Here is a 24,639-nt window from a genome sequence, read left to right as displayed (position 1 = left end):
CCGTTCTCCCGACCCGATCCCCGATCGAATATGTATTCAAAACTCGAGTTTAAAGCGTTATAGGTCTAGTGGGAATAAATGGGAATATTGGGTCGAGATATCTCCGGTTACAAACAACTTCTTCAAATTAATCTAAGATTAAAGCCCTAAACTTAATTGAAAAGTGTTCGACAGTAAATAGGTTGGTAAAAAAATATTTAAATTTCCTCATGTTTTTTCACGTTGCCTCTGTGTCACTTTGAGGAATATTATGTTGTGTATTAATACAAATAGGAATTGAATAAGACAAATTCCCGGGACGGAATTATTAATTAGGTTTGATTCAGCAGGTATGCCGTCGACAACTGATATTATTATTTCCATATTCCATTATTATAAGTAAGTGATCTCTGATTTAATCAGAATTATTACATTATCTATATACGAACTATTCTCTTTTATTTATTGAATAAATTACAATTACATTACTATAAATTGATTACACAAAAATTAAAACCAAATCTAAATACCTACTAAATATAAAATACCTCTCCCAAACTACCCGCCTCTGGAATGGAACCTAGAATGCTGGCGGCGTTGCCCCTTTGCACCGCCAGACTTAATATCTGTGCAAAGAAGGAGCCCGCCCTGTGGTCGCCCGAGACACCTATTAGTCTGACCGACACTTCCTTTGTAAACTGTTTTGTGTCGGTCGACCATGGGCCCAGTGTTTCTATCTATATACTAGTTATCTACTAGTATTAGAGTTCAGCAGAAAGGGTCTTGAGTAGCGACTACGTATAGGAATACATAAGCGTGGTGGGAAATAACCTAAAATAAACGACTGCCTGACCAAAATCATAGAAAGCCTGTACCAACGTATCTGGGTCGTCAAGGAGATACTGATACCCAATGTGTGAAGCTCTTTAGGAAAGCGTTTATTCAGAAGAAGACATCTTTCAACTTTTACGTGAAGTACCTATACTTTTTCTAATCAACCAATTAGTCGATCATGAAAGTCTAGGTCCCGCCGAAATGAAGTGCACAAGTAAAATGGTTCGGCATTTGTTTATTTCTTTTATGCTTTATTCTGTCTCTCTGTTTTCCTGTCTACTACCTCTGGTAAAATCGGTATGGAGATAGCTAGAGGCCCGGGAAAGGACAAGGGATAGTTTTTATTAATCATTATCATCGTTCCACGCAGACCAAGTCCCGGGCAGAAGCTAGTTAGGTAAACAATAAATATGTTTATTAATTTTTAACAAGCAGAAACGTCTGCGATCGATGCTATTAAGCTTAGAATAAATTTAAAAGTGGAAAAATTACTGCCTTGGGTGAGACTTGAACTCACGGCCTCTGGATATGAATATGTTTATTAAAAAAAAAACAACCAAGAATTCTATGAACCCACGTTCCAAAAATTTTATCAAGGTAACCTTTCTCAACAAAAGAATCCAAGAACCTGGCTTATCATTATAATATCCTATTATCGGGACCGATTTTATTTAACGGAAAAATCCTAAGACTCACCCGGCCAATCCTGTTTGTATACACAATTCCGATGTCAAAGGCCGGGTATTGTAGACATAAGCCTTATATTCGGTGTTTTTAACAGGCTTCTACGAAAATTCTCGGTCAAGCCTACACACCTGATATGAGGAAAATAATAATATCCAAATAAAATAATATTTACGTATTATGTAGACGGGAGATCGATCTGTTTAGACAACTTGATATATAGGTAGTTTTCATCATTTTGACCGTGAGTATCGATAAATTATGTATGTGGAAAGAGTTTCGGCCAGAATACCTTCATGATTACCATCTTTCTCGCGTTGTTCCGGTATTTTGCCTCGGCTCATAGGAGCCTGGGGTCCGCTAGGCAACTAATCGCAAGTATTGCCATAGGCACTAGTTTTTACGAAAGCGACTGCCATCTGACCTTTCAACCCAGAGAAACTAGGCTTTATTGGGATTAGTCCGGTTTCCTCGCATTTCGAAAAGCGACTGAGCGATCAAACGATATTTCGTATTAGTTGCCAAGCGGTCCCCAGGCTCCCATGAACCGTGGCAAAATGCCGTGACAACGCGAGGAAGAAGTTATCAATATAATGTTAGAGAAATTCATATTTATGGTAGAATAAAAACTTTTTTATTTTATTTTATTATGTGTGTAATTCAATATAGGTTTGACTAGACTTATATTGACCGGGATATAGACCGTGATTACCTTTTGCAGAGGGGTTTCACTGCGCAGTTTAGGTATATTTGGCCGGCGCACCGCCCGGGAAGGAGTATGGCAGTGGGCTGCCGCTCGGCTCGCACGATAGTCGTGTCACGTGGCGCTCGCGCAAAATTGTAAATACGCAATGGCTTCGAAACCTAAATCGCGATCTAATCTGTATAAAAGATAATGTTCTGTTTACGGATGTCTGAATAAACGGAAGAACAAAGAAGCAGAAAAAACTTTTTTTTTAATTCCGGACTATATTGACCGACATATTTTCAAACTACACATACTTCTGTGGCATACCTACTTCCGTGAAAATCAGACATACTATCTCCGGCTAAAAATTGTATGTTTACAGAATCAACGTTTGTAATTCCTACATATTTATCTTAAAAATAATAAATCAGTAGGTATAGGTACAAAAACTTGTCAAGTGACAACCCTGTGCCGACACTCGCAGCTCGGTCATAAAACTGCGGCGCGCTAAGAAGATTCACGGTTCGTGCGCGGTTATAAGTTACGGTATACGGTAGTACTATTAGTTATTCTGTGCCTTTTGTATTATTTATGAGCTTTTGTATTTTTTGGTCTATATCCCGGTCTATATAAGTCTAGTGAAACTAACCGTGAATCATTCAAAACTCCAATATAGGTTTGATACCGAACTTTTGCAATTAATTTCATCTTTGTATCAAATACGACCTACTTACTAGCAAGCTGACTCATTAATCAGTAATCCTACCCTACAGTTTCTCCCATGAGAAATAATCAAGGTATCCTTACGCCAGTATTCTTCGGCACACTGGCATTAGAAGTAGAAGATCTGCTAGCAAGCCGTGCCCACAGTAACCAACCTTCACATCAAGGCAATATCTTTTTCTGGGCACTAGCTATATTTTTCACGTCACCATTGGACCTACTGGCGACCTGACATGTCAGTCAGTAAATCAGAAATAGGTACTTACCATCCCATGAGGAATATTGTCAGGGTATACGCCAGTATTTTCTCCGGCACACTGGCATCAGAAGTTGAAGATCTACTAGCCAGCTGTGCCCATAGCAACCAGCAGATGCCGGCGCCGCCCGCCGCGCCGCCGACCACCATGTACACGGGGATTCTGGGCTCGGCGGGGCAGTCGCGGATGTATTGAACTCCTGCGGAATAACATAAAACTTGATAAGTATAGTTTGTCAAAGGACTGTCTCATTTCAAACTTAGACAGAGATTATCACCTTCGTCTTACACTGGTTCTAGCACCCGAACGAAAAGGATGTAGTTTTTTTGGTTCTTATTTACTTCCAATCTGGTTTGACTATATGTAGAGTTTTAATTTCATGTGAATATACATGAAATTAAAGGGTTTGACGACCGGTCTGGCTTAGTGGATAGTGAACCTATCTATGAAGCCGATGGTCCCGGGTTTAAATCGTGGTAATGGCATTCATCACAAATATTTGTTCATGTGTAAGATATGGATGTTTTCTATGTATTAAAGTATTTATCTATATCTATCTACCTATTATTGTATCGTCGTCTAATACCTACAACATAAGCCTTTTTGAGCTTGTTGTGGGGTTAGTTCGATTTGTGTAAGATTGTGTTTTTTTAGGCGCCTTTCTCCTATTACTACACAATAACATACAAAGGTTAAGAACTAAGAATTTACTGGTAAATATTTTAAAGATAATTGAGACCAAAGCACCCAAACCGTTTAAATAGGTATTTCACTGTTGATTGTAGCTCTACATAATAGATCGCGCCGGAATTACGGTTTCAAGATTTCGCGTCCGGAATACGTTATTAGCCTGAGACTGTTATTCCAGTGCAATGGATTACGCCCTTTGCTGAAAATACGGACGCTTTTGAAATTGCATGAATAGTGAGATTTGTAATCAAATATGATACGAGTAGTACGTTAAAATTTAAATTTAAATTATTATTGAACATGCCATTCCTTAATATAATTAATGACTATAAACAAGTGGGGGGGATATAAAAAACTTATCCAATACGAAAAATAAAACTCTGTCAAATGACTAGACGATATCGTATTAATAAATATTTAGATAATTAAATGATTTGGCAAAATAAGTCTTCCTATTCACAATATTGTATATCATAATAATAATTTACTTAACAATGATTCTACCAAGTAAAACGTTATCATAATGAAAATTAGTGTTGTGTTCCTGCCGGTGAGTAAGGTTGCCAGAGCTCGAGGGAGAGGAGTGTTAGGGTCGGCAACGCGCATGTAACTCCTCTGGAGTTGCAGGCGTACATAGGCTACGGAGACTGCTTAACATCAGGCGGGGCGTATGCTTGTTTGCCACCGACGTAGTATAAAAAAAAATTGCTTAATGTTAATCGACAATCTGCGAAAAGATGATTGGCAAGTGAAATTTGGACAATAAAACTTCTGCGAAAAAGCAGAACACCGTCTGTCTCTGTATAGATGATTGATCATTGACGTAGTATATACAAGTAGTTATAGACGCGCTCCGAGCGACCGGGGGTAAGAGAAAGAATATTCATGTACAATTTGGGCAGCATAGGATTTTTTCTCTTTCACTCTTATAAATTTTGGTATTTCGCCATCGCCTACCTATGATGCCACCCGGTCGATGATAAGGACAAAACGGGACTATTGTCTATTTCCTCTTGTAGGAATCGCAATAAGACTATCTTTCCCTATCAAAGAGTGTCAGGCCCTTGCTGCTGATTGATTAACGGAACTGCTCCTTTTTAGGGTTCCGTACCCAAAGGATAAAAACGGGACCCTATTACTAAGACTCCGCTGTCCGTCTGTCTGTCCGTCTGTCTGTCACCAGGCTGTATCTCATGAACCGTGATAGCTAGACAGTTGAAATTTTCACAGATGATGTATTCCTGTTGCCGCTATAAAAACAAATACTAAACAGTACGGAACCCTCGGTGCGCGAGTCCGACTCGCACTTGGCCGGTTTTTAAATCACCACCCTCTGTAGTTGTACAACAAACGTAACACTAAATTAGAACGGAGCAAATGTTTTGCTTCCAGTCGATTTGTTGAGAGCAAATGTTTGCGATACAAGCCCCCGGCAATCAGGCCAGCTCGACGCAGTGTTGTCTTACTAATAACAAAATTTACATTGTTTTATAAGGTTTTATTTAACTTGCAATGTATGTATGTAAGATAGTAACACATTGGTATCCTAGAGACGGTAAAAGGAATAGAGGAAGACAGTACAAGAGGTGGGAAGACGAACTCAAACTGACAGCTGGACCAAACTGGAGAAGAGTAGCGAATGATAGAAAGCAATGAAAGGAGTTAGAGGAGGCCTTTGCCAGGAGGCACACTGAACTTAGAGACATATTATAATAAAAATAGAAAAAATGTATCAAAAATATATATGATAAGGTAAAACAAAGCAAAAACTACTAAAGAAAGGAAGAAAAATTTGAGTTCAGGATAAAGGGCTTATATAGATAGATAGATAGTATGTATATAATACGTATGTAAGTTCAGGTCAAATGTTGCAAGCTACACCCACATCTTTAGCTGAAATTTCACATATATGTAAGTTGGGTGACAATGAAATATTATGGTACCATCGAGCTACTCTGATGATGGAGACAGGTGGCCATAGGAATTCTGTAATGAAGATGAAACAACGCAACCTAATTGTGTTTGGGTTTAATATAATTGTCTCGATAAGTACTTATTAGTTGCCTGTTGAAAGAAAAGAACAGTCAGCGATAAAAGCTTGTATAAATGAATTTTTTGTCAAAAAACTTATTAAATATAAGACAAACAACAGATACGAAACTGACACTTTTCTTAAAAAAAACCGTAATGGACCGAGTGAGCGCGAAGCGCAAGCTAAGCGTCTGTGTTTCACAAATTACTCAATTACAATTATACAATTACAAATTATAAATATATGTAATCGACTTGCTTAAATTTCTAATTTTTTCACCAATAGGTAAGTAGGTACTATTAAATACTGGTGGTTCCGGAGCTGCAGACCTTGCAAATGCAAATCCTCAAGACTGCCATTTTAGAAAATTTCTATAAACTCAATAGACAAAAAAATCTTCAAATTAACGCAATACCTACCTCACAAAATTTCACGAGAATCTATAAAAAAAAATTTTTACAAAGTTATAGAGGAAATCAACGGGAAAAACAGGCAGACAGACATGCTGCGAAAGCGTTGTTGTCCAAGCAGAAACGGAAACTTTCACGTCGCTCGGTCAATTGATGAACTCCTAAAAAGGAAAATCTGTACTCTCTACGGGATTTATTATCGTATAATAATAATTATACGATAATTAATGATAAGGGAAATGTGTGGACTGAACTTTGGACTGAACGAAGATGTAGTGACAAAAATTGAGAAAGGTACGTTGAGATGGTTTGGACACGAGGAAAGAATGAGTGAAAGAAGGCTAACAAAGAGAGTGTATAAGGGAGAGGTAGAAACGGGAGTTGGAAGACTTGGAAGGGGCAGACCTCGGCGGAATTTCTCTGATTAGATCGGGGAAATCCTGAAGAAAGGCTAGTTCAAGAGCACCCTAAACCGGCGAGAGTGTATGAGGAATGTTATGAAAGTGAAGGAAGCGAAAGTGGTATGCCAGGATCGTAGCAAGTGGAAATCCGTGGTCTCTGCCTACCCTCCGGGAAATAGGCGTGATTATATGTATGTATGTATGTATTAATAATTTTGCGTATGTAACTAATGAGCTATGTTGTTTAAGTTTGTTAGAGTATATAATGTATATAAGCTTATATACATGTTATATACATATATGTATTTTAATAAATTCTCTTCGAATTTCGCACCATGCATTGCTTCAACATCATTGACAGAGTAATCCGTCAAAGCCCGGAGATGAAAATATGTCAACATTAACGTTTTGACACTTTTGACGTTACGTTGACGTGGCGTGTGAGTGGCAGCTATTGTTTTTGACGGAGCGCCCATAACGAGAAGCATTTTCACAGTTTTCACGTGTAATGTGTAAAAAATGCAGTTCATCAACATCTTTACAAGCCAACGTTTACAAAAAACATATTGACACGACTTTAAGAACAAATTAAATTATTTTCTGCGACCGGATAGCCGAGCGGTTCAGGCACCTAGAACCCATAGAAAATGAGCAATTTATCGCAATAAAATTGGAAATATAAAAAATATATGGGAATAATAAATAAATACAATACTTCAGTTAAAAAAAAAATTACTTCAAAATACGAAAAAAAAAACCCAAATTCGATTCCTTACATTTTATTTAAAAAATATATCGTACGGCAACAATATACATAAACGCAATATTTCACCGACAAAATCGCAATTTCCTTGTTTTCTACGGCTTCTAAGCATAGCGAAGTTACCTGGTTCCGTACCCAAAGGGTGAAAACGGGACCTTATTGCTAGAGACGACATATTTAAGAGTTGCAATGTATATAATGTTGAAAGATACTATAAGGAAAAAGTTTTTGAGGTATGTTGTCTGACAGTTCAACTTCGAAACATGCCCAAAATACATCTTAGTACAGTTTACCGAAGTCCAAATAGTGACATTAAAACATTTTTGACACAGTTAGAGTTATTTCTAAGTAACAATAAAAATAATTGCTCCATCCTGTGTGGGGATTTCAACATCGATTTAAAAGGCAAAACAAATGTAACTAAAGATTTTTTGCAAGTTCTTCTAGAGCATAATATGAGGCCTACGATAAGAAACTACACTCGCGTTACAGAGACATCTCAAACTTTAGTGGACAATATCTTTACAGATATGGGTGATAACGATAGGTATAAAGGCCAAGTAGTCCCTTGCAGTTTTTCAGATCATGACGCTCAAACCGTAGTTTTCCACGATCAATTAATACTGCCAGTCCAGCAAATAAGGGTTCAAGTTAAACGAATATACTCCCAAAGTGCTTTAAAGAATTTCAAAACAGACTTAGAAATAACTTCTTGGAGTGACTTGTACAATGAAAATACATGTGATGGAAAAGTTAAAGCGTTCTATGATATAATGTATAACTTAATTGATAAGCACTTTCCTCTTAGACAAGTAAAACTACGGAATCACCAAAAGTCCTGGATAACACGAGGAATTAAAGTATCATGCAGAAGGAAAAGGTCATTACTATTAGCAATGCGTAAATTTAGGAACGACAGTAATCTTAGACAGATATACAAATCTTACAACGGTATCTTAAAGAAACTGATTTTTACAGCAAAAAACATACACATTAAAACTGCAATAAAAAGGGCAAAGTCAAAAAGTAAGGCCATATGGAGAATAGTGAATGAAAATACTGCCAAGAAATCAATTTCTGACAAAAGTACAATCAAACTCCGGGTTAATAATGATATAATTGATGATCCTACAAGAGTAAGCAACATTTTTAATGAATACTTTGTTAACGTGGGTAAAGTCTTCAAAATCAATTCAGATCATGGTAGTGAACATATGAATCTTTTACGAAACAGTCACATAAATAATACTAAATCTGCTTTTATGTCACCCGTTGATGATTTTGAAATCATAAGAATCGTCAAGCTACTGAAAAACACAAGTTCATGCGGTCCGGATGATATAAGTACGACTCTGATCAAACATAACATAGAAGCTATTTGCGCACCGCTGTGTGACATTTTCAATACGTGTATTTGTGATGGGATTTTTCCAATCCAATTTAAAACTGCAAAAGTGATTCCTTTGCATAAAAAGGATAGTAAAGAGGAGATATCGAATTATCGTCCTATTTCTTTGCTGACTGTATTTTCCAAAATTTTTGAAAAGGCAATTGCAAATAGAATTATTAATCACTTTGAAAAATGCAATTACTTTTGTTCTCAACAATTTGGCTTTAGACAGAATCGAAATACAGTAGCAGCTATTACTGAATTGGTCCTAGACGTTATGAACAATCTTAACCAAAATTATAAATGTGCGGGTATCTTTTGCGATCTAAGTAAAGCTTTTGACTGTGTCAACCACAAAATATTAATTGATAAGTTGCAATATTACGGAATCCGTGGACCAACTCTAAAATTACTGATATCTTACTTAACGGATAGAACCCAGTTTGTTCAAATAGTTAATGTAGATAATTCCGGTTGTGTTAGTTATGTTAATTCTACTAAGACAGCAATTGACTGTGGAGTCCCCCAAGGATCTGTCTTAGGGCCTTTACTATTTATTATTTTTATCAATGACTTGCAATCCAATATAACTCATGGTACACCTTATCTTTACGCAGATGACACAAGTATAATAATAGGTAATGAAAATATGAATTTACTTGAAACTCAAATAGGCGAAACTTGGGAGGAATTATCCTACTGGTTTGATTGTAATGGTCTTAAAATAAATTTAGACAAAACGGTATATTTTCCTTTTCTTAGACACACAAATAGCATACCGTATGATCTGCCTCTACTAGTAGCAAAAGCCGCTAATGTTAAGTTCTTAGGTATACATTTAGACACACAATTGCGCTGGTCCACTCATATAGAACTTCTAAGAAAAAAATTAGCCTCCGCCTGTTACACCCTGAAAAGCCTCTCTAAAATTTTTAGCTCATCTGCACTTAAAACAGTTTATTTTGCATATTTTGAAAGCCTAATGCGATATGGCCTTGAGGTCTGGGGTAACAGTGTCCATGTGAAACCTGTTTTGATTTTACAAAAAAAGGTTGTGAGATATGTTGATAAGGCGAAGCCACTTGAACATTGCCGTCCTCTATTTGTGAAGCATAAAATATTGACAGTGATATCGCTTTACATATACTTAGTCTGTATTTTTGTTTATAAAAATAAGACCCGACTTGCATGTAAAAACAAAAATAGACACCCTAGATTAAGACATAAATTTGACATACAATTACCAGAATCTAAAAATTATTCACATTTCAAAAGTAGTCTGGAATACATAGGAATTAAAATTTATAATTTTTTAAATGAGGACATTAGGCAATGTGATAATATTATTGACTTTTCCAAGAAATTAAAATCATTTCTACTAATAAGACCATTTTATAATCTGAATGAATATTTTGATAACCTGACATTTTAATTGTAATATTTAAGGAATTTTTATTGAAATACAATTTAAAATTAAATAAATAACTACCTAAACATAGAGTATAAAAATTAAACTAACCTAAAACATTGTAATTAGATTATTTAGATTATTATTTTAAGTTAGTCTAAGATTTTGCATGCCATATTGTGGTAGACCATACATGCATGTAACACTTAATAGCTACACTATGTACCTATAACATCCCAATGACATGTAACCATAACAACTGTGTATGTTCAAGCGAAATAAATAAATTGAATTGAATTGAATTGAATAAACACCTATCTTTTAATATTTTTATTACAGGTAATTTAACCAATAAAATAAAGAAATTAAAATCTCTAAAAATAAAATGAGAAAGTTAACAGACAATAAAAGTCCGCGGATAAACTTAATGAGACTTTTGGTAGATTACTTGTCTTAATTAATTAAGATTCATAATTATCATAATTATTTTATTTTAATCATCTTTCAGCTTTCTCTGTGAAACAGCGTTTCTAGGCAAATTGCAAGTTGTTTTTATTAAAATAATGTTTTATAGTATATTTGGTTGTCCAAAGGGTTTTGCTTTATCTCTGTGCCCGACGATTTGTAAATGCCCTCGAAAAATTAACCCCTCGCCTGCCTTAAGCCCCGAACCCGAAAGGGTAGGGTTTTTTCGAACCCGTATGAAAAGGATCAAGTTTTGTAGGGTTTTAATTAACGCTGGATTACTTTTGGCCAAAAGTTGTAGGAATTAGCTTAACGAATATACAGGGATTTTTAAATGGGTCACAATTATCTCTTTCAGTGGTAGCTTAACGTGTATTTATTAATATCATGTTGTTTTGTTCTTAGTATTTTACAGTAGGTAGGTATAATAAATCGTTTCGCAAAAACTGTGTGTATTAATTTTTAGTACCTATGTATAAGTAAAATAAACTTATAGGTCGACCAATTTCAATATCATCCTTCTTTTTCCTTAGAATAGGTACATTTGTTAGGAAAATTTGTTTTTTTTTTAAAGTGTTCATCTCAAAGATATTTAAAAAATATAAAGTGATATGCCTATTAACTTTTCAATTATTTCAATTTGACATTTTATATTAAATTTTTGTTTTGGCCTTTTATTGCATGCTAGCTAATTGAAACACAATGTATTATAACATCCCTATACTGTATCATCATGTCAGCCGATAGACGTCCACTGCTGGACATAGGCCTCCCCCAAGGCTCGCCACTCCGACCGATCCTGTGCCGCTCGCAACCACCGAATTCCCGCGACCTTCACCAGGTCGTCGCTCCATCTCGTTGGAGGCCTACCGGCAGTTCGTCTTCCGGTACGCAGACGCCACTCCAGAACCCTCCGGCCCCACCGGCCATCAGTTCTGCGAGCAATGTGCCCCGCCCACTGCCACTTAAGGTTTGCAATTCTGCGAGATATGTCGGTGACCCTAGTTCTACTGCGGATATCATCATTTCTGACTCTATCACGCAGAGAAACCTCGAGCATAGCTCTCTCCTTTGCGTGACCTTGAGCCTTCTTATAAGGCCCATCGTTAGCGCCCACGTCTCAGATCCGTATGTCATCACTGGCAACACACACTGGTCAAAGCCTTTTGACTTAAGACACTGCGGCAATTTGGACGAAAAGATACTGTGGAGCTTCCCGAACGCTGCCCAACCGAGTCGGATTCGACGAGTGACCTCTTTCTCGAAGTTGGACCTACCTAACTGGACTGTTTGTCCTAGGTATACATAATCGTCAACAATACTGTATCAATGCAAATAAATACTTTTTGATTTCTGACTCACCCATGATCATCATGATGACAGGCAACGTCGAGAGACAAGCCAGGAAAACAGTCATGAGAACTGAAACAAAGATACAGAAAATATATTAAAGCACTAGAGTTTGACCAACGATTTTGACAGCACAGACTGTGCAAGTGTTTTTATACGTCATAATTTCATAGAAGTTTGACGTTTAAAATAAACGGACCCGGGTATGTCCATAAACTACGTCCGGACTCGGGTATGTCCTTAAACTATGTCCAAAAGAGAGGTATGGGCACTGCGAATGACATCTCGCTTTGTGTGGTAGGGCACAGGACAGCGGATGTCATTCCAGATCTAGAGCAGAGCCCAACTGGGGAAGTACCTCCACCTTACAGAAAACGGCAGTCAAATAACACTACCTATAGACCCTACTCATAGTGTTGTGTTCCTGCCGGTGAGTAAGGTTGCCAGAGCTCAACGAGGGAGAGGAGTGTTAGGGTCGGCAACGCGCATGTAACTCCTCTGGAGTTGCAGGCGTACATAGGCTACGGAGACTGCTTAACATCAGGCGGGCCGTATGCTTGTTTGCCACCGACGTAGTATATAACAAAAAAACACTTGCACGCTTTGGGCTATCAAAATCACTTTAGGCTTATCTTGGTCTAACTCTGTCATTCCATCATACCATGGTGCACTGATAGAAACATATTATGAAAAGAACTACTCCGAAGACTACTCTGTAAAGACTACAGAATAGATGTGCAAGTTCAGTTTAAAGAAACTTTATTGTCTAAGAAATTACAGAAATTTCACTTACAAGACAACTTATAAGTAGCTAACTTAAAGTTGCAGAAAGTTTCCGAAAAGCTGCAAAAGTTCTCAAAAATTTTAGGAAAATTTTACAGGAAACAAAGTACACTTTATTTGGAAATAGAAAATTTCTTTTCATATTAGGTACAAAAACGTGAGTAGTATCCGAAATTTTTCTATGTGGAATGTGCAATTTGCAATTTACTTTCTTATAGAAAATGTTAGGTATCACGGAATCGAGACCGCTGGAACGCTCGACGCAAATAAATTAATGCGGAAAGATTTTCTTAGCACACTTGACTTGTCTCGTCCATAATTCTACAGTCACTCAGTACAAAGTCCATATTTCATGGCACTTTTCAAGTGGGTCAAAATCTTTTCGTTGTCTTGTTATTTGTCCCAAAAAATGTGACGGAGTGCAGCTTTTCGTATAAGATGAAATTTCGTTTTTAATTTTTCTCATTTAAAATATAATATCTATATACAGCTAGAAAGACATGCAATAGCACTCGCCTTATTTATTTGATAAAAGACGGAAATACAAGCGTGACAGAGTCGTCAGAAACAAGACAACGAAAATAAAATTTTGACCGATCTATGTCTCTGTAGGTACCTGCAGGGGAGGAAGAAAAACAGCAATAATATTACTTACTTGTCCTGTTCATAATTTTAGCAGCGCGGCACACGAAGTCCATAGTCCCCGACGCCTCCATATTGGCGTCCTTCAGCTGGTACGCCACGGAGCCGTACGTGGTCAAGCCGACGCCAAGTCCGAGGCTGCGTTCGTTGTACTTGGCCTGTTCTCCACAGAGGCGACGCTGCTCGTCGCCTGACACCTGGGAAACAAAACAATGGTAAATACTCAAGTTCAGATCACATGAGAAATAAGTTTATTTTGACAATAACTTGTTAAATACAAGTTTAATTGTCTGTATTTCTTAAAACCTAACTCAATGAGGTTGCGTTGTTTTGCAACTTTGGTCTACATAATCGGATCATAATATTGTTTGCGCTAAATTTCTGCCTAGTCAGACATCGACAACTGGTTTACTTTTAATGTAATGTAATGTAATGTAATGTAATATAATCGTTTATTGCAGACAAATAGTAGTTTAATCATGCTCCCAAAATTTAACAAAGCAAAGGAGAAATATTTAAAGTCCATCAAAATATATACGTACGATACGATAAGGGCAGAGTATATATTTATGTACAAAAGGCCCAGATGAGTCAACCGGCATTAGGCCCGACGTGAGCTTTTCAACACACTTTTACTATTGGGTCTGCACACTACTGCGGCCTTTAAGTGTTGAGTATTTTATGGTCACTTTTATATTTCACTTATTTTTATTATTTATTTATTTTATTCAGGAACAATTTCCTACCTATCGCTCTCAACATAGTCTGCAACATTTTTACGTCACTTTCACCCCTAGTTTAAATGTAACGTGATCTGGGTTCCGGCAGAAAATCAGTGCCTGGCTCGTAAGATTGAAGCGTATAGCTGAGTCGGCACCCTTTTGTTTTTGCTGCAATGCACACAGTGTACCTTCTGCAAGACTCATGTTGTCTCTATTATGTATAATTTGTTATCTTTTTATATTTTGCCTACTGATTGTGTATTTTGTTAACTGTGTATATTTCTTCTGTTTGTCAACTGATTTCTAAAATTGTGTTTGTTTGCAGTGGTTTGCAGCAATCAAATAAATGTCTTATCTATAATATATTATCTACCTTACTAAAATGGCGATTGCATTTTACATTTTTTTACGATATAGGAAGCAAACGAGCAGACGACCATACGGTAAGCGACCATTGCCCATGGACACCCGCAACATCAGAGAGGTTGTGAGTGTGAGGGGTGTATTATTTTACACAACCTATTATTTAAGTGGTATAATCTAATAACCGTTCTAACATTTTATTACTTACAAGTGAGAGCCGTTTTTTCAAGCATCCTAACATTTCTTACCAAATGGCAACCGTATTTATCAATTATTTTAGAGTACCCCATCAATTCTGCACCACGAATTACAGCCCTAACGGCCATTGGAAAACACTTCCATTTGTTTTCCGTATTCTCGGGCCAAATTCCAAATTCAAACTCGTTTATCAATAGCTGCTACAATGAGGGCTATCGTTTTTTTGCTCACCAGTTGGCGCCTCTGTTGATGGTGGTCCAAAAGACTAAAGAACAGCTGTCAGTCATTGAAGTGACAAGTGACATTTGACATTTCGAACTATGGAAAAGACCACACTAGCGCCCCTAGCGGCGAATTCATACGCGTTAGCCCTCATTGTAATTTAATGCGTGCTGCGCTGTCAGCATGGTTCCATTTTTATCGCCTGCCACTTTCGCACTTACATACTTGTTAGACGTGGTGTCTGGTGATATAAATGCGACCATGCTACGGCCGCTGGACCTATTAAAAACCGATAATTTGAGCATCGTTCGTAATTTGTGACCACTTCACCAATATCTCTGAGTGTACTCTGACCCGTGAAATCATTAATTAAACGCCCACAGGCGTTAATACCTGATTCGATCACATTAATGTGTTACCGGCGGCCGGTCATTGCATCGATAATTGTAGTGGAGGGAATGTAGGGCGGGGAAATGTCAGGAGGAAAATGGCAGGTTTTAAGAGTAGTTCTCAACATAGGGACTATACTTATAGTTAAGTAATTGATTTAGGTTCTTAACTACGTTATTTTAATGAACTAGAATAACTATAAGTTTGAATAAAACTCAAAAATGACCCTACGTGTACCGCGAGAGGTAAGTCAAATATTGTGACGCCGCGCAAGAGATTTGACATAGAATTTTATTTTAACCCAAAGACCTGACACTGTGATAGAGAAAGATAGTCTTATTGCGATTCCTATATAAGAGGAAAGAGAAAATAGTGCCATGCTTTGTCCTTATCACCGACTGGGTGGCATCATAGGTAGGAGGCGATGGCGAAATACCAAAATTTACAAGATTGAAAGAGAAAAAATTCTATTATGCTGCCCAAATTTTATATGAATGTTCTTTCTCTTACCCCCGGTCGCTCGGTGGCGCGTCTATAACTACTTGTTTATGTCTAATATGTTTTAACCATTCAAATTTTATTTCGTATTTATTAGTTTCATAAAAGTTCACCGTAGATTTCTATCTCGTAGAAAATCAAATACATGCACATTGTAAAGCTTTTAGTTTATAAACAGAAAAGGTTAAATAAAGCTGCCATTCTTCCCAGGTGTTCCATTATTATAAAGTTCACGTCATAAGGGCAGAGTACCTTGCTCCCCGGCATTCCAACTTCTGACTGGAGCTGGGAACTCAGCGGCACAGGAAAAGGTATCTATACCTTTTCCTGTGCCTGTGTGTTTTTTACCTATAGGTAAAAAACTTGATCAGGCCCTTATTGCTTTGTGTAGATACGGCAAATTTGTTATGGAGCGTTTTACGACGGAACAACGTGTTTTCTCAAAAATGGACGGCAAAGTCGACGTTGCCGGTTAAAAAATAAGTCGCGAAGTGCGTAGTTTATGGTCAGTCAAAAAATTAAAAAGTTAAAAACATTGCAGTCTCGATTTCAGGACTGCAATGTTGCATACAAATTCCATTATTTGTCGAGTTCCAAACTTTTTAAAAGTTGAAGTGGCCATATCAAATGAAGGCATGGGTCCATTAAACAGCCAAACAGATGATCAGTACTTATTATTATAATGTTGGTACCGCGACTATTTAGGTGTCTCAAATAGGTTGGCGTATTTTCAGCAGAAAAATACACTTCTATTTTTAATTTAAAAAATAAAAAGGCGGCAAAGCAAATCTTTTTACTTTTTTCTGTGAAAATATATACATAAGAACGTTGCTTCTGTAAAATATTTCTATTATATTTGTATTTATTGCGCCATTTTTGAGAAAAGCACTATATATGACTCGGCTGGAAGGCTACTTGCTGGCTTCGGATTCCATTAAACGGACTCCCAAGGTCGTCCGTTTAAAACGAATCCTCAGCCAGCAAGTAGCTACTTCCGAGCCTCGACAATAATGTACTATTTAATTATTGAAACGTTTTACTCAACCCAATCATGTATTGCGGAAACTAAGAAAATTGCTGCCATTTTTTGGTAGAAATTTTTGATTGGTCCCCAAGATCGCCTCATTTAACAGCTCCTGAGTTTTTTCTGTGGGGCTATCTAAAGGGATGTGTCTATGCTAACAGGCCAATGAACTTTCAGCAATAAAAACAAAATATTCGAGACACAGTCACTGAGATAACGCAGGAAATGTGATGAAAAGGGTTCACATCTGCCATGCTGCTAGAGGTGGACATTTGTCGGATATTGTTTTCCATATTTAACTGCCGGCCCGGCCCTAAATACTATAGATATATTTTACAAGGAATACTTAAAAAATTTCAATTCTCATGCTCTGAAAGTGGGTCGTTGTTGTTCTAAAAGGTGTGCAGAAAATGATACGTGTCTGCACTAGAGCATTTTGCGTACGAAATACGATTTTTTTTATTTTTTTTTACGATAAGCAATTGAAATTTGAGTTTAAATAGATTTGTTATACAATTTCTATCTCTTCTATTCTCCATTCCATAAATAAAGATACTTTTGCCTAAATTGTTAATTGAATGTACTCTCAAGAAATACTATAAAAATGTAAAATGTATTTCAAAAAATACATTCGTTTTACTTTCCTTGTATTCGAAATGAAAAGCAGTATTTAACTCGGATGAAAGTCATCATTTGAGCCTCGGACTGTTAGCGTTCTCACTGCGTTCGTGCACCAAAATACCTCGGCAGAAATGAGTGCCTTACATCCCTTGGATAACAATCTACTATTTTTATATTTCATACAATAAAATTACAAAATTAAAGTGTATACCTATACCTGTTATTTGGCCACCCTGTATTAATCACGAACCTTTTGTGTCGTCGGACTTCATATCCTATTGTGTGGTCGCAAAAGCTATTCATCATTCCTGTTCCTGTTCCTGTCCCTAAGATTTTGCATTGTCACCTTTTTCGAGCTACGGGTACTATAAATATAATATTGCTACTAAGTCTTGCTTTACTATAAGAACAAATTAAATTACTTTCTCACGAAAAGAGTCTCGCTTTTGTTGTTCGGGAATTGTTCATCACATTGTCAACTGTTTTATTTAGGAATTTAGTTTCTGTGTCGAAATGTTATTGTGTCATTCAATTTGGTAAAATAATTATCATCATCATCATAATTTAAGAGCATGGCTCTTGTCGGTGGAGTATGCGCCAGTTTTCTCGGTCCTCGGCCAGGTTCTTTAGGTCCCTGTAAGACACGACATTTGCTTTCGCTTTCAGTTGTTGTGTGTAGCTTGCTCGTGGTTTTCCGCGGCCTCTTCTCGCTTCTATCTTGCCTTCTAATATAGTGTTAAAGAAAGTGTCGTGTCTTATCAAGTGACCTATCATTCTGCCTCGTCTATTTTCTATGGTTCTCAGCAAAATAAATATAATATAACTAAATTGTGTTGCTCTGAAAGAGGACATCTAATTAAGTACAAACAATGATATTAAAATAATACTTAATACAAACTGAAATAATAATAACTAACTCTGCCCTGCCGGTCTGAAGTGCCGGCACTTCTATTTGAAGGGTACACGGAAAGAACATGTCTAGTCACTTTTTCGGAAAATGAGATTTTCATTTCAAAATGTAGAGCTCTTAATGAACTATTAGTTATATCTTTTGCTACCACTGTGTAATGTGGTAGTGGTAGAGTGGTAGTGGTCATGCATTTATTCAAGAGGATAGGGAAGGTTTCAAAATGTAAACTTACCTTAACGTTAAAAATAATTTTTCCTCGGCATTGATTGCTCTCTGGTATTTTGGTTGAATTTCGTCAATTATTTGGCCTAACACAAAGTTAAATTGCTGTTTATTTAGACGGCAATATTGGCGAAATAAATAATCGTCGCTTAACAGCTGGTTTTTTATTAATATTGTGTACGCTCCCTCGGTGGGACGGCACCTGTAAAATGGACGTACTGGGTTTCTTTTGCGTCTCGCACGAAGCATCACTAGATCATCAGACGCTTCTTCATTTAGAAGATATAACAAAAATTTATTATTGTATATATCCGACATGATGATGACAAGCAATTGACGAACGTTGGTTATGTCAACTGCACGCTGCAACAGCAGCAGTCACCGCGGCTTTCGCCGCAGCAGTAATGTCGCACCAGTAACGTCGCGACGCTAGTGCAGCTGCGGTTGGAAATGGACAGTCACCTTTACACAACTTTTTTTTAGTTAAAAAAGACCTGGTCACGGAATTACCATACATTTTGACATGGTACCAAATTTATAAACCGCGATTACTCAAAATGTTACTCAAGGAACTAGACATGCTCTCTCCAGTCTCCGTGTACCATTCATTTGTTCTCGATAGCCTACGTATTTTACGACAATATGACCGAATACGGAACTCCGAAACTAAAAGCCGCAACAACGCATTTCCAGTTTGGCGGGATTTGAGGTGGGAAGTACGGTCTTTGTCATGTCAGGTGTTAGTGAAAGTGACAGCTGAATCTGTCGAACAACATTTTGGTATTCTTATAGCCTAGGAGAGTCGGTCACGACATTCAGCCAGTGGTTATGCAAAAAGTTTTATCTATAAAAAGATCTACCTATATTTTTCTGACATAATATATTTACAGACTTATTAAACATAAACCTAAACATAACCATAACCATAAAACATAAACATAAACATAATCATAATCATAAACATAAACATAAACATAAACATAAACATAAACATAAACATAAACATAAACATAAACATAAACATAAACATAAACATAAACATAAATATAAACATAAACATAAACATAAACATAAACATAAACAAACATTTTTTATTTTAATTTATAGCCTTTTATCAGAATATGTGATATCGTTTGTTTAATTATCTTCCATTGCTAATTCTGTGTGCCCTTTGGCAAAGGCCTCCAACAACATTTTCCATTCTTCTCTCTTCTGTGCCAGTCTATTCCAGATTTTGCCAGCTGTCTTTACCAGATCATCCTGCCATCTTCTGAAAGGTTTTCCTCTCTTTCTCTTGCCTTCTCTTGGGTACTATAGTGTTGCTGATTTCTTCCATTTGTCTTCTCCTCTAATTACATAGCCAGCCCATTTCCATTTGGAAACATAAACATAAACAAACGTAATTTATTCAAAAACACGTATTTCATACATTCATAAAAACAAAGACAATACAATCTAGGTATCGACAGCAGAGTTTAGGAGTCCGATCCTGGTTTTAATTTCTTGTTATGAAACGGTTACGGACATGACCTGTCAGATGTCAACAGTGCTGGTCCAGAAATTTCAGGGTGCCAGGTCACGTTGGGGGGGGGGGGGGTTGTTATCTCTGCAGCTTACTGTATACAACATTTAAAACTTTCGCGTTTTGAACACATATTAATCACATTTAAAATGGGATCTACCGCGTTATCGGGTATATTGTGGGGACAGCCGCGACCACCTGTGTCGGAACGTCGGTAAATAAAGGTAACAAAATAAATTCGCGATTTTATTGCATATTGTATGTTATGTTGGACTCGTGTGTAAGAAATTGACTACAACATCTGTGGGTGGCCTGAGGCGACATACATCTTGTTACAGTTTGCCTAACTTTCCGACTAGTTGGCTAACACCTGGGGGGTGGCATTCGAGCTTCAAAAATTGTGTTGATTTCATAATCATATTTTATTATTCGCACCACTTATTAATTGCTTCAATAATTATCCGAAGGAGGATTATAACTCCGTATAATAAAGTCTACACTATACACTACACACTATGACTATACACTATGTTGACGAGTATATTTACTTGGGCCAGTTAGTCTCTTTCAGCAACAGGCAAGACAAAGAAAACGAGCGCCGTGTTGAAAACGCCTGGAAGAGCTACTGGTCCATGAAAGAGCTGATGAAGGGTAGCCTTCCACTGTCACTGAAGCGAAAACTCGTCGACATGTGTATCCTGCCCGTCCTAACCTACGGTGCTCAAACATGGTCACTCACAGAGAGTCAGAAGTCCAAGTTGAAGGTATGCCAACGGGCTATTGAGCGCAGCATTTTAGGTGTGAAGAGGACCGATCGTATCCGGAACACCACGCTGCGCGCAAAAACCCGCATTGCTGACGTCGGTGAGAAGACTGCTAGGCTCAAATGGGACTGGGCCGGTCACGTCTGCCGCATGCATCCAGACAGATGGGCTAGCATAGCCACCAAATGGATGCCAGAAGAGGGGCGCGGACCCGGCAGGCCCAGACGGAGATGGCGGGACGACCTAGACACCTTTCTCAACAACTGGCCGGAGGAGGCACTATATCGGGAGTCGTGGAAGACAAGGGGAGAGGCCTTTGCCCAGCAGTGGGACACCATAATGGGCTAGTAAAATAAATAAATAATGAAGTCTAAGGTAAAAACGTGCCTCGGAAATCAAGAAAATTTGATTCTCGCACAGATGGCGCTACCACCAATTCCAACCGTTGGCCTATTCTAGTTTAGATGGCGTTGACGGTTTCGTTTGTTATTTAGCAATATGAAAAATATACCGGTATTCGGTGCCCGCTTTTGTTCAATATTGAGAATACTGTACGTAAAATTCATATTTAGTGCTATAAGCGAACCGTCTTACCTGACTGACCGAGCTGGAGGCCCTCCTAGAGCCTGACTCGGAGACTCCGCCCTGCCGGCCCGCCAGTGAAGCCTTGTAGGGGGACACGCTGCGGCCTCGCGACCCTGCACACATTAATATTGGATTAAAACCTTTTATCGATTTGTAAAACTATAACCCGATTATTGATTAACAGTTCCTTTCGGAGCGCGTTTGTCGCATGAATCAACCGCGCGCGAAGTTAAAAGCGTTGTAGTCTCTATTTCGGTGTTACTGTTATTTTCGACAATAATGATAAATTTACAATCACAAAAAATTACGAAAATAAAGATACAGTAAGAATGTGAGTCTTCGTTTTTAGGGTTCCGTACCCAAAGGGTAAATATGGGACTCTATTACTAAGACTCCGCTGTCCGTCCGTCCGTCTGTCACCAGGATGTATCTCATGAACCGTGATAGCTAGACAGTTGAAATTGTTTTATAACCGATTATTTCGGTTATGGCTATAACCTATTTGCATTCCCTAGTTCCAACCCTAACACTTTGTTGATGACTTATTTCTCTTGCTGCAGCCGACCTGCGTTGTCAGAACACGTTCAAATCCTTCTGTTCTTATACTTGCATTCACAAACGCGTGGGCATAATGCACCAAGAAAGCAATGTATACGCGCTTAACATGTGAAAGAGCCTTTATTATATGTTATTACTTACTAGCTTTACTTTACACCGATTTAGGGCATAAAAACCACGTGCAAATCGATAGTGGATAAAGGAATTTCACAATAACTTAAAGTTGTAATAGGGTATTTATAATTTTCACAAGCCAAACCCCCGGTATCAAAACTAGTTCAAACTTGTTATTAGTTTGATTGTTTCCGCAAAACTCGACTGCCCAGCCCTCGTAAAAGATGTAACTGTAACTGCCATTGCAAAACACATTCAATTTTATACCGTATTCCTGAGTAATAGAATCTAAATTCAAACAGATTTTTCAATGGCTGTTACAGCTTTATTTCCTATTGGGGCAGAATTATAAGTAGGGGCAGTATTGTTTACAGTTTTGTTCCTGCATTTTCCTGGGAGGAAGGAAAAATGAATGGAAAGTTAAAAGGAAAATAATATCATGTCAGCAAGAATTGGTAGCGGAACGGTGGGAGCCACATGCTTCTAAACTCTGGTACGTACTAATGAGTCTCATATATCAGTGGATTTTTATTGAAGGAAAACACCAAGAGGATATTCTGAAAAAAAAAAACCAAAAATTCTAAGATAGTCTATCCGAAAAAGTGTCGTTATGTTTTATCTATGTGTGGAAGAAGGCCTGTATACGTCTTTCTGATGATATATTAATGATGTTTCTCGCTTACAAAGGTTCTTAAGATAATGTACTTACCAGCTGCTTGGCTATCCTCGCTCGCCCTTCTCTCCCTTGATACCAACGGCTCTTGGAACGTCAACGTGAGGCTGCCTCTCGGACTGATCCTGGCTGCATCCAGCTCTCCAGCCACCAGACTCCCCCTTGCACTCCTTTCTGAAGGCGCAATACTTCCCCTTGGACTCCTCTGAGGATCTGGCACTAAGGAACCTCTATGTGTCCTATTTGGTCTTTCCTCTTTCTCTTTAACTTCAGCTATACTCCCCCTGGGACTCGTTCTTGGACTCGGACCTAGCTCTTTCTGACTCCGCGCTGGATCTATTTGTATGCTCGCGACGGAATGCCGTGGACTTCTTCCAACATCAGGCACTAGTGAATTCCTTGGCTGGTTCCAACCAGTTCCTTCTGGCACGAGACTCCGTCGAGGACTTCTTGCGCTCATGTCTGGAGTTAAACTGTTTCGTGGACTCCTGTTGAAGTCTTGAGGGTTTAAGCTTAGTCTGGATCCATAAGGGATGTCGACGCCGAGGTTATTTCTGGTAGGCGCTAGACTGTTTCTCGGTTGGAGAGCTGATTCTGGTATTATTGAGCCTCTTGGAGATCTGGCAGCGTCAGGGACTAAGGAATATCTGGGGCTTCTATGGTAGATTTCCGCAGCGTCTGGAGCTAAGCTGGCGCGAGGGCTTCTAGGTGGAGGGGGGGTGTCTAGTTCATCGTCAGTCTCTGTGGTCGCTAGTGAGGCTCTTCTTGAAGGTTGAGCTGATGATCTAGGGGATCTAGCTTGTGGGGATGTCGCTGCGCTTCGGGACGCGCGGCGGCGCCGTGAAGAAGAGGAAGTTCTGTGCAACATTTTGTCTTACATAGTCCGGGTAGATTAAAATTCTTGATCCTTTAAATGTATCTGAAACAAACAAAAAACTTATTGGTCTCATTTTTCAATTTAAAAATTCGATAGGTAAACTAAGGCACCAATTTAAACTTTCCCGTGCTTCCGTTGTAAATCAAAACATTACTTGAGTAAGCTCAAACTTGCGGTAATCAAGTCTAATTTATCTCGGCGTCTGCTGGGAAAACATAAAATATTGCGGAGACATTTTCATTCAGTATCGGGAAATTAATACTAAGTAAGTTAATTAAGGTTCAGTTGAAAAGTTTCAGTATAACATTTATAATATTCTTATTTTGAAGATTATTCTGAAGATGCATAATTATGAATATTATAGTGTTAATCAGATTGCGACTGCAAACGTTGCCACAGTGGAAAATGGATGATGGTAATGTCAATTTCCTCAATAAATTGCGTTGTTATTGTTACGATTATCAGTTCTATAGTAATGTCTTCATACAGTATTATGGTCCTTAAACGTAACAGGGCGGAGATAGACAACTGTGAATAAAATTTCACGTTTTCTCCATCGTAAATGTATGGAAAAAGTTTTTTTTTTAATTTCTGGCTTTTTAGTATATTACCTTAAGTTGACCCCTAGAAAACTATTGATACTGGATAGGAATGGAATTGATTGGCATAAAAAAATAGAATGTGAAAAATAAAAGTTAATATTTATACAAATTGTATGGGAAAAGTTTTCCTCGATTTGTGGCTTTTCTAGATTTTATTTATTTTCGATCCCATACAAGCTTTTGATCCTGGATAGGAATAAGATCGATTGGCATAAAAAAAAGTCGCACCCTATATGTTTTTTCCAAAATCTGTAAACGCCAATATATAGGTACAT

At 37.8% G+C, this 24,639-nt stretch overlaps 1 protein-coding gene across 1 annotated transcript in view; it reads right to left on the bottom strand.

Moving 5' to 3' along the window:
• LOC134744728 (uncharacterized) overlaps positions 1–24,026 on the bottom strand; it is a 30,158-nt gene extending 6,132 nt beyond the window's left edge. The window contains exons 1-5 of the mRNA XM_063678648.1: positions 22,922–24,026; positions 21,550–21,653; positions 13,513–13,696; positions 12,087–12,146; positions 3,175–3,364 (exon numbers count right to left, since the gene is read on the bottom strand). Coding sequence (XP_063534718.1) covers positions 3,175–3,364; positions 12,087–12,146; positions 13,513–13,696; positions 21,550–21,653; positions 22,922–23,753 — 1,370 coding nt within the window. The 5' untranslated portion in view covers positions 23,754–24,026. The remainder of the gene's footprint in view (positions 1–3,174; positions 3,365–12,086; positions 12,147–13,512; positions 13,697–21,549; positions 21,654–22,921) is intronic.
• Between the last annotated feature and the right edge of the window lie 613 nt (positions 24,027–24,639).

This window comes from Cydia strobilella, chromosome 10 (genome assembly GCF_947568885.1).
Source record: "Cydia strobilella chromosome 10, ilCydStro3.1, whole genome shotgun sequence".
In the NCBI taxonomy this organism is placed as follows: Eukaryota; Metazoa; Arthropoda; class Insecta; order Lepidoptera; family Tortricidae; genus Cydia; species Cydia strobilella.
This window is presented reverse-complemented; position numbering and strand designations above follow the sequence as displayed.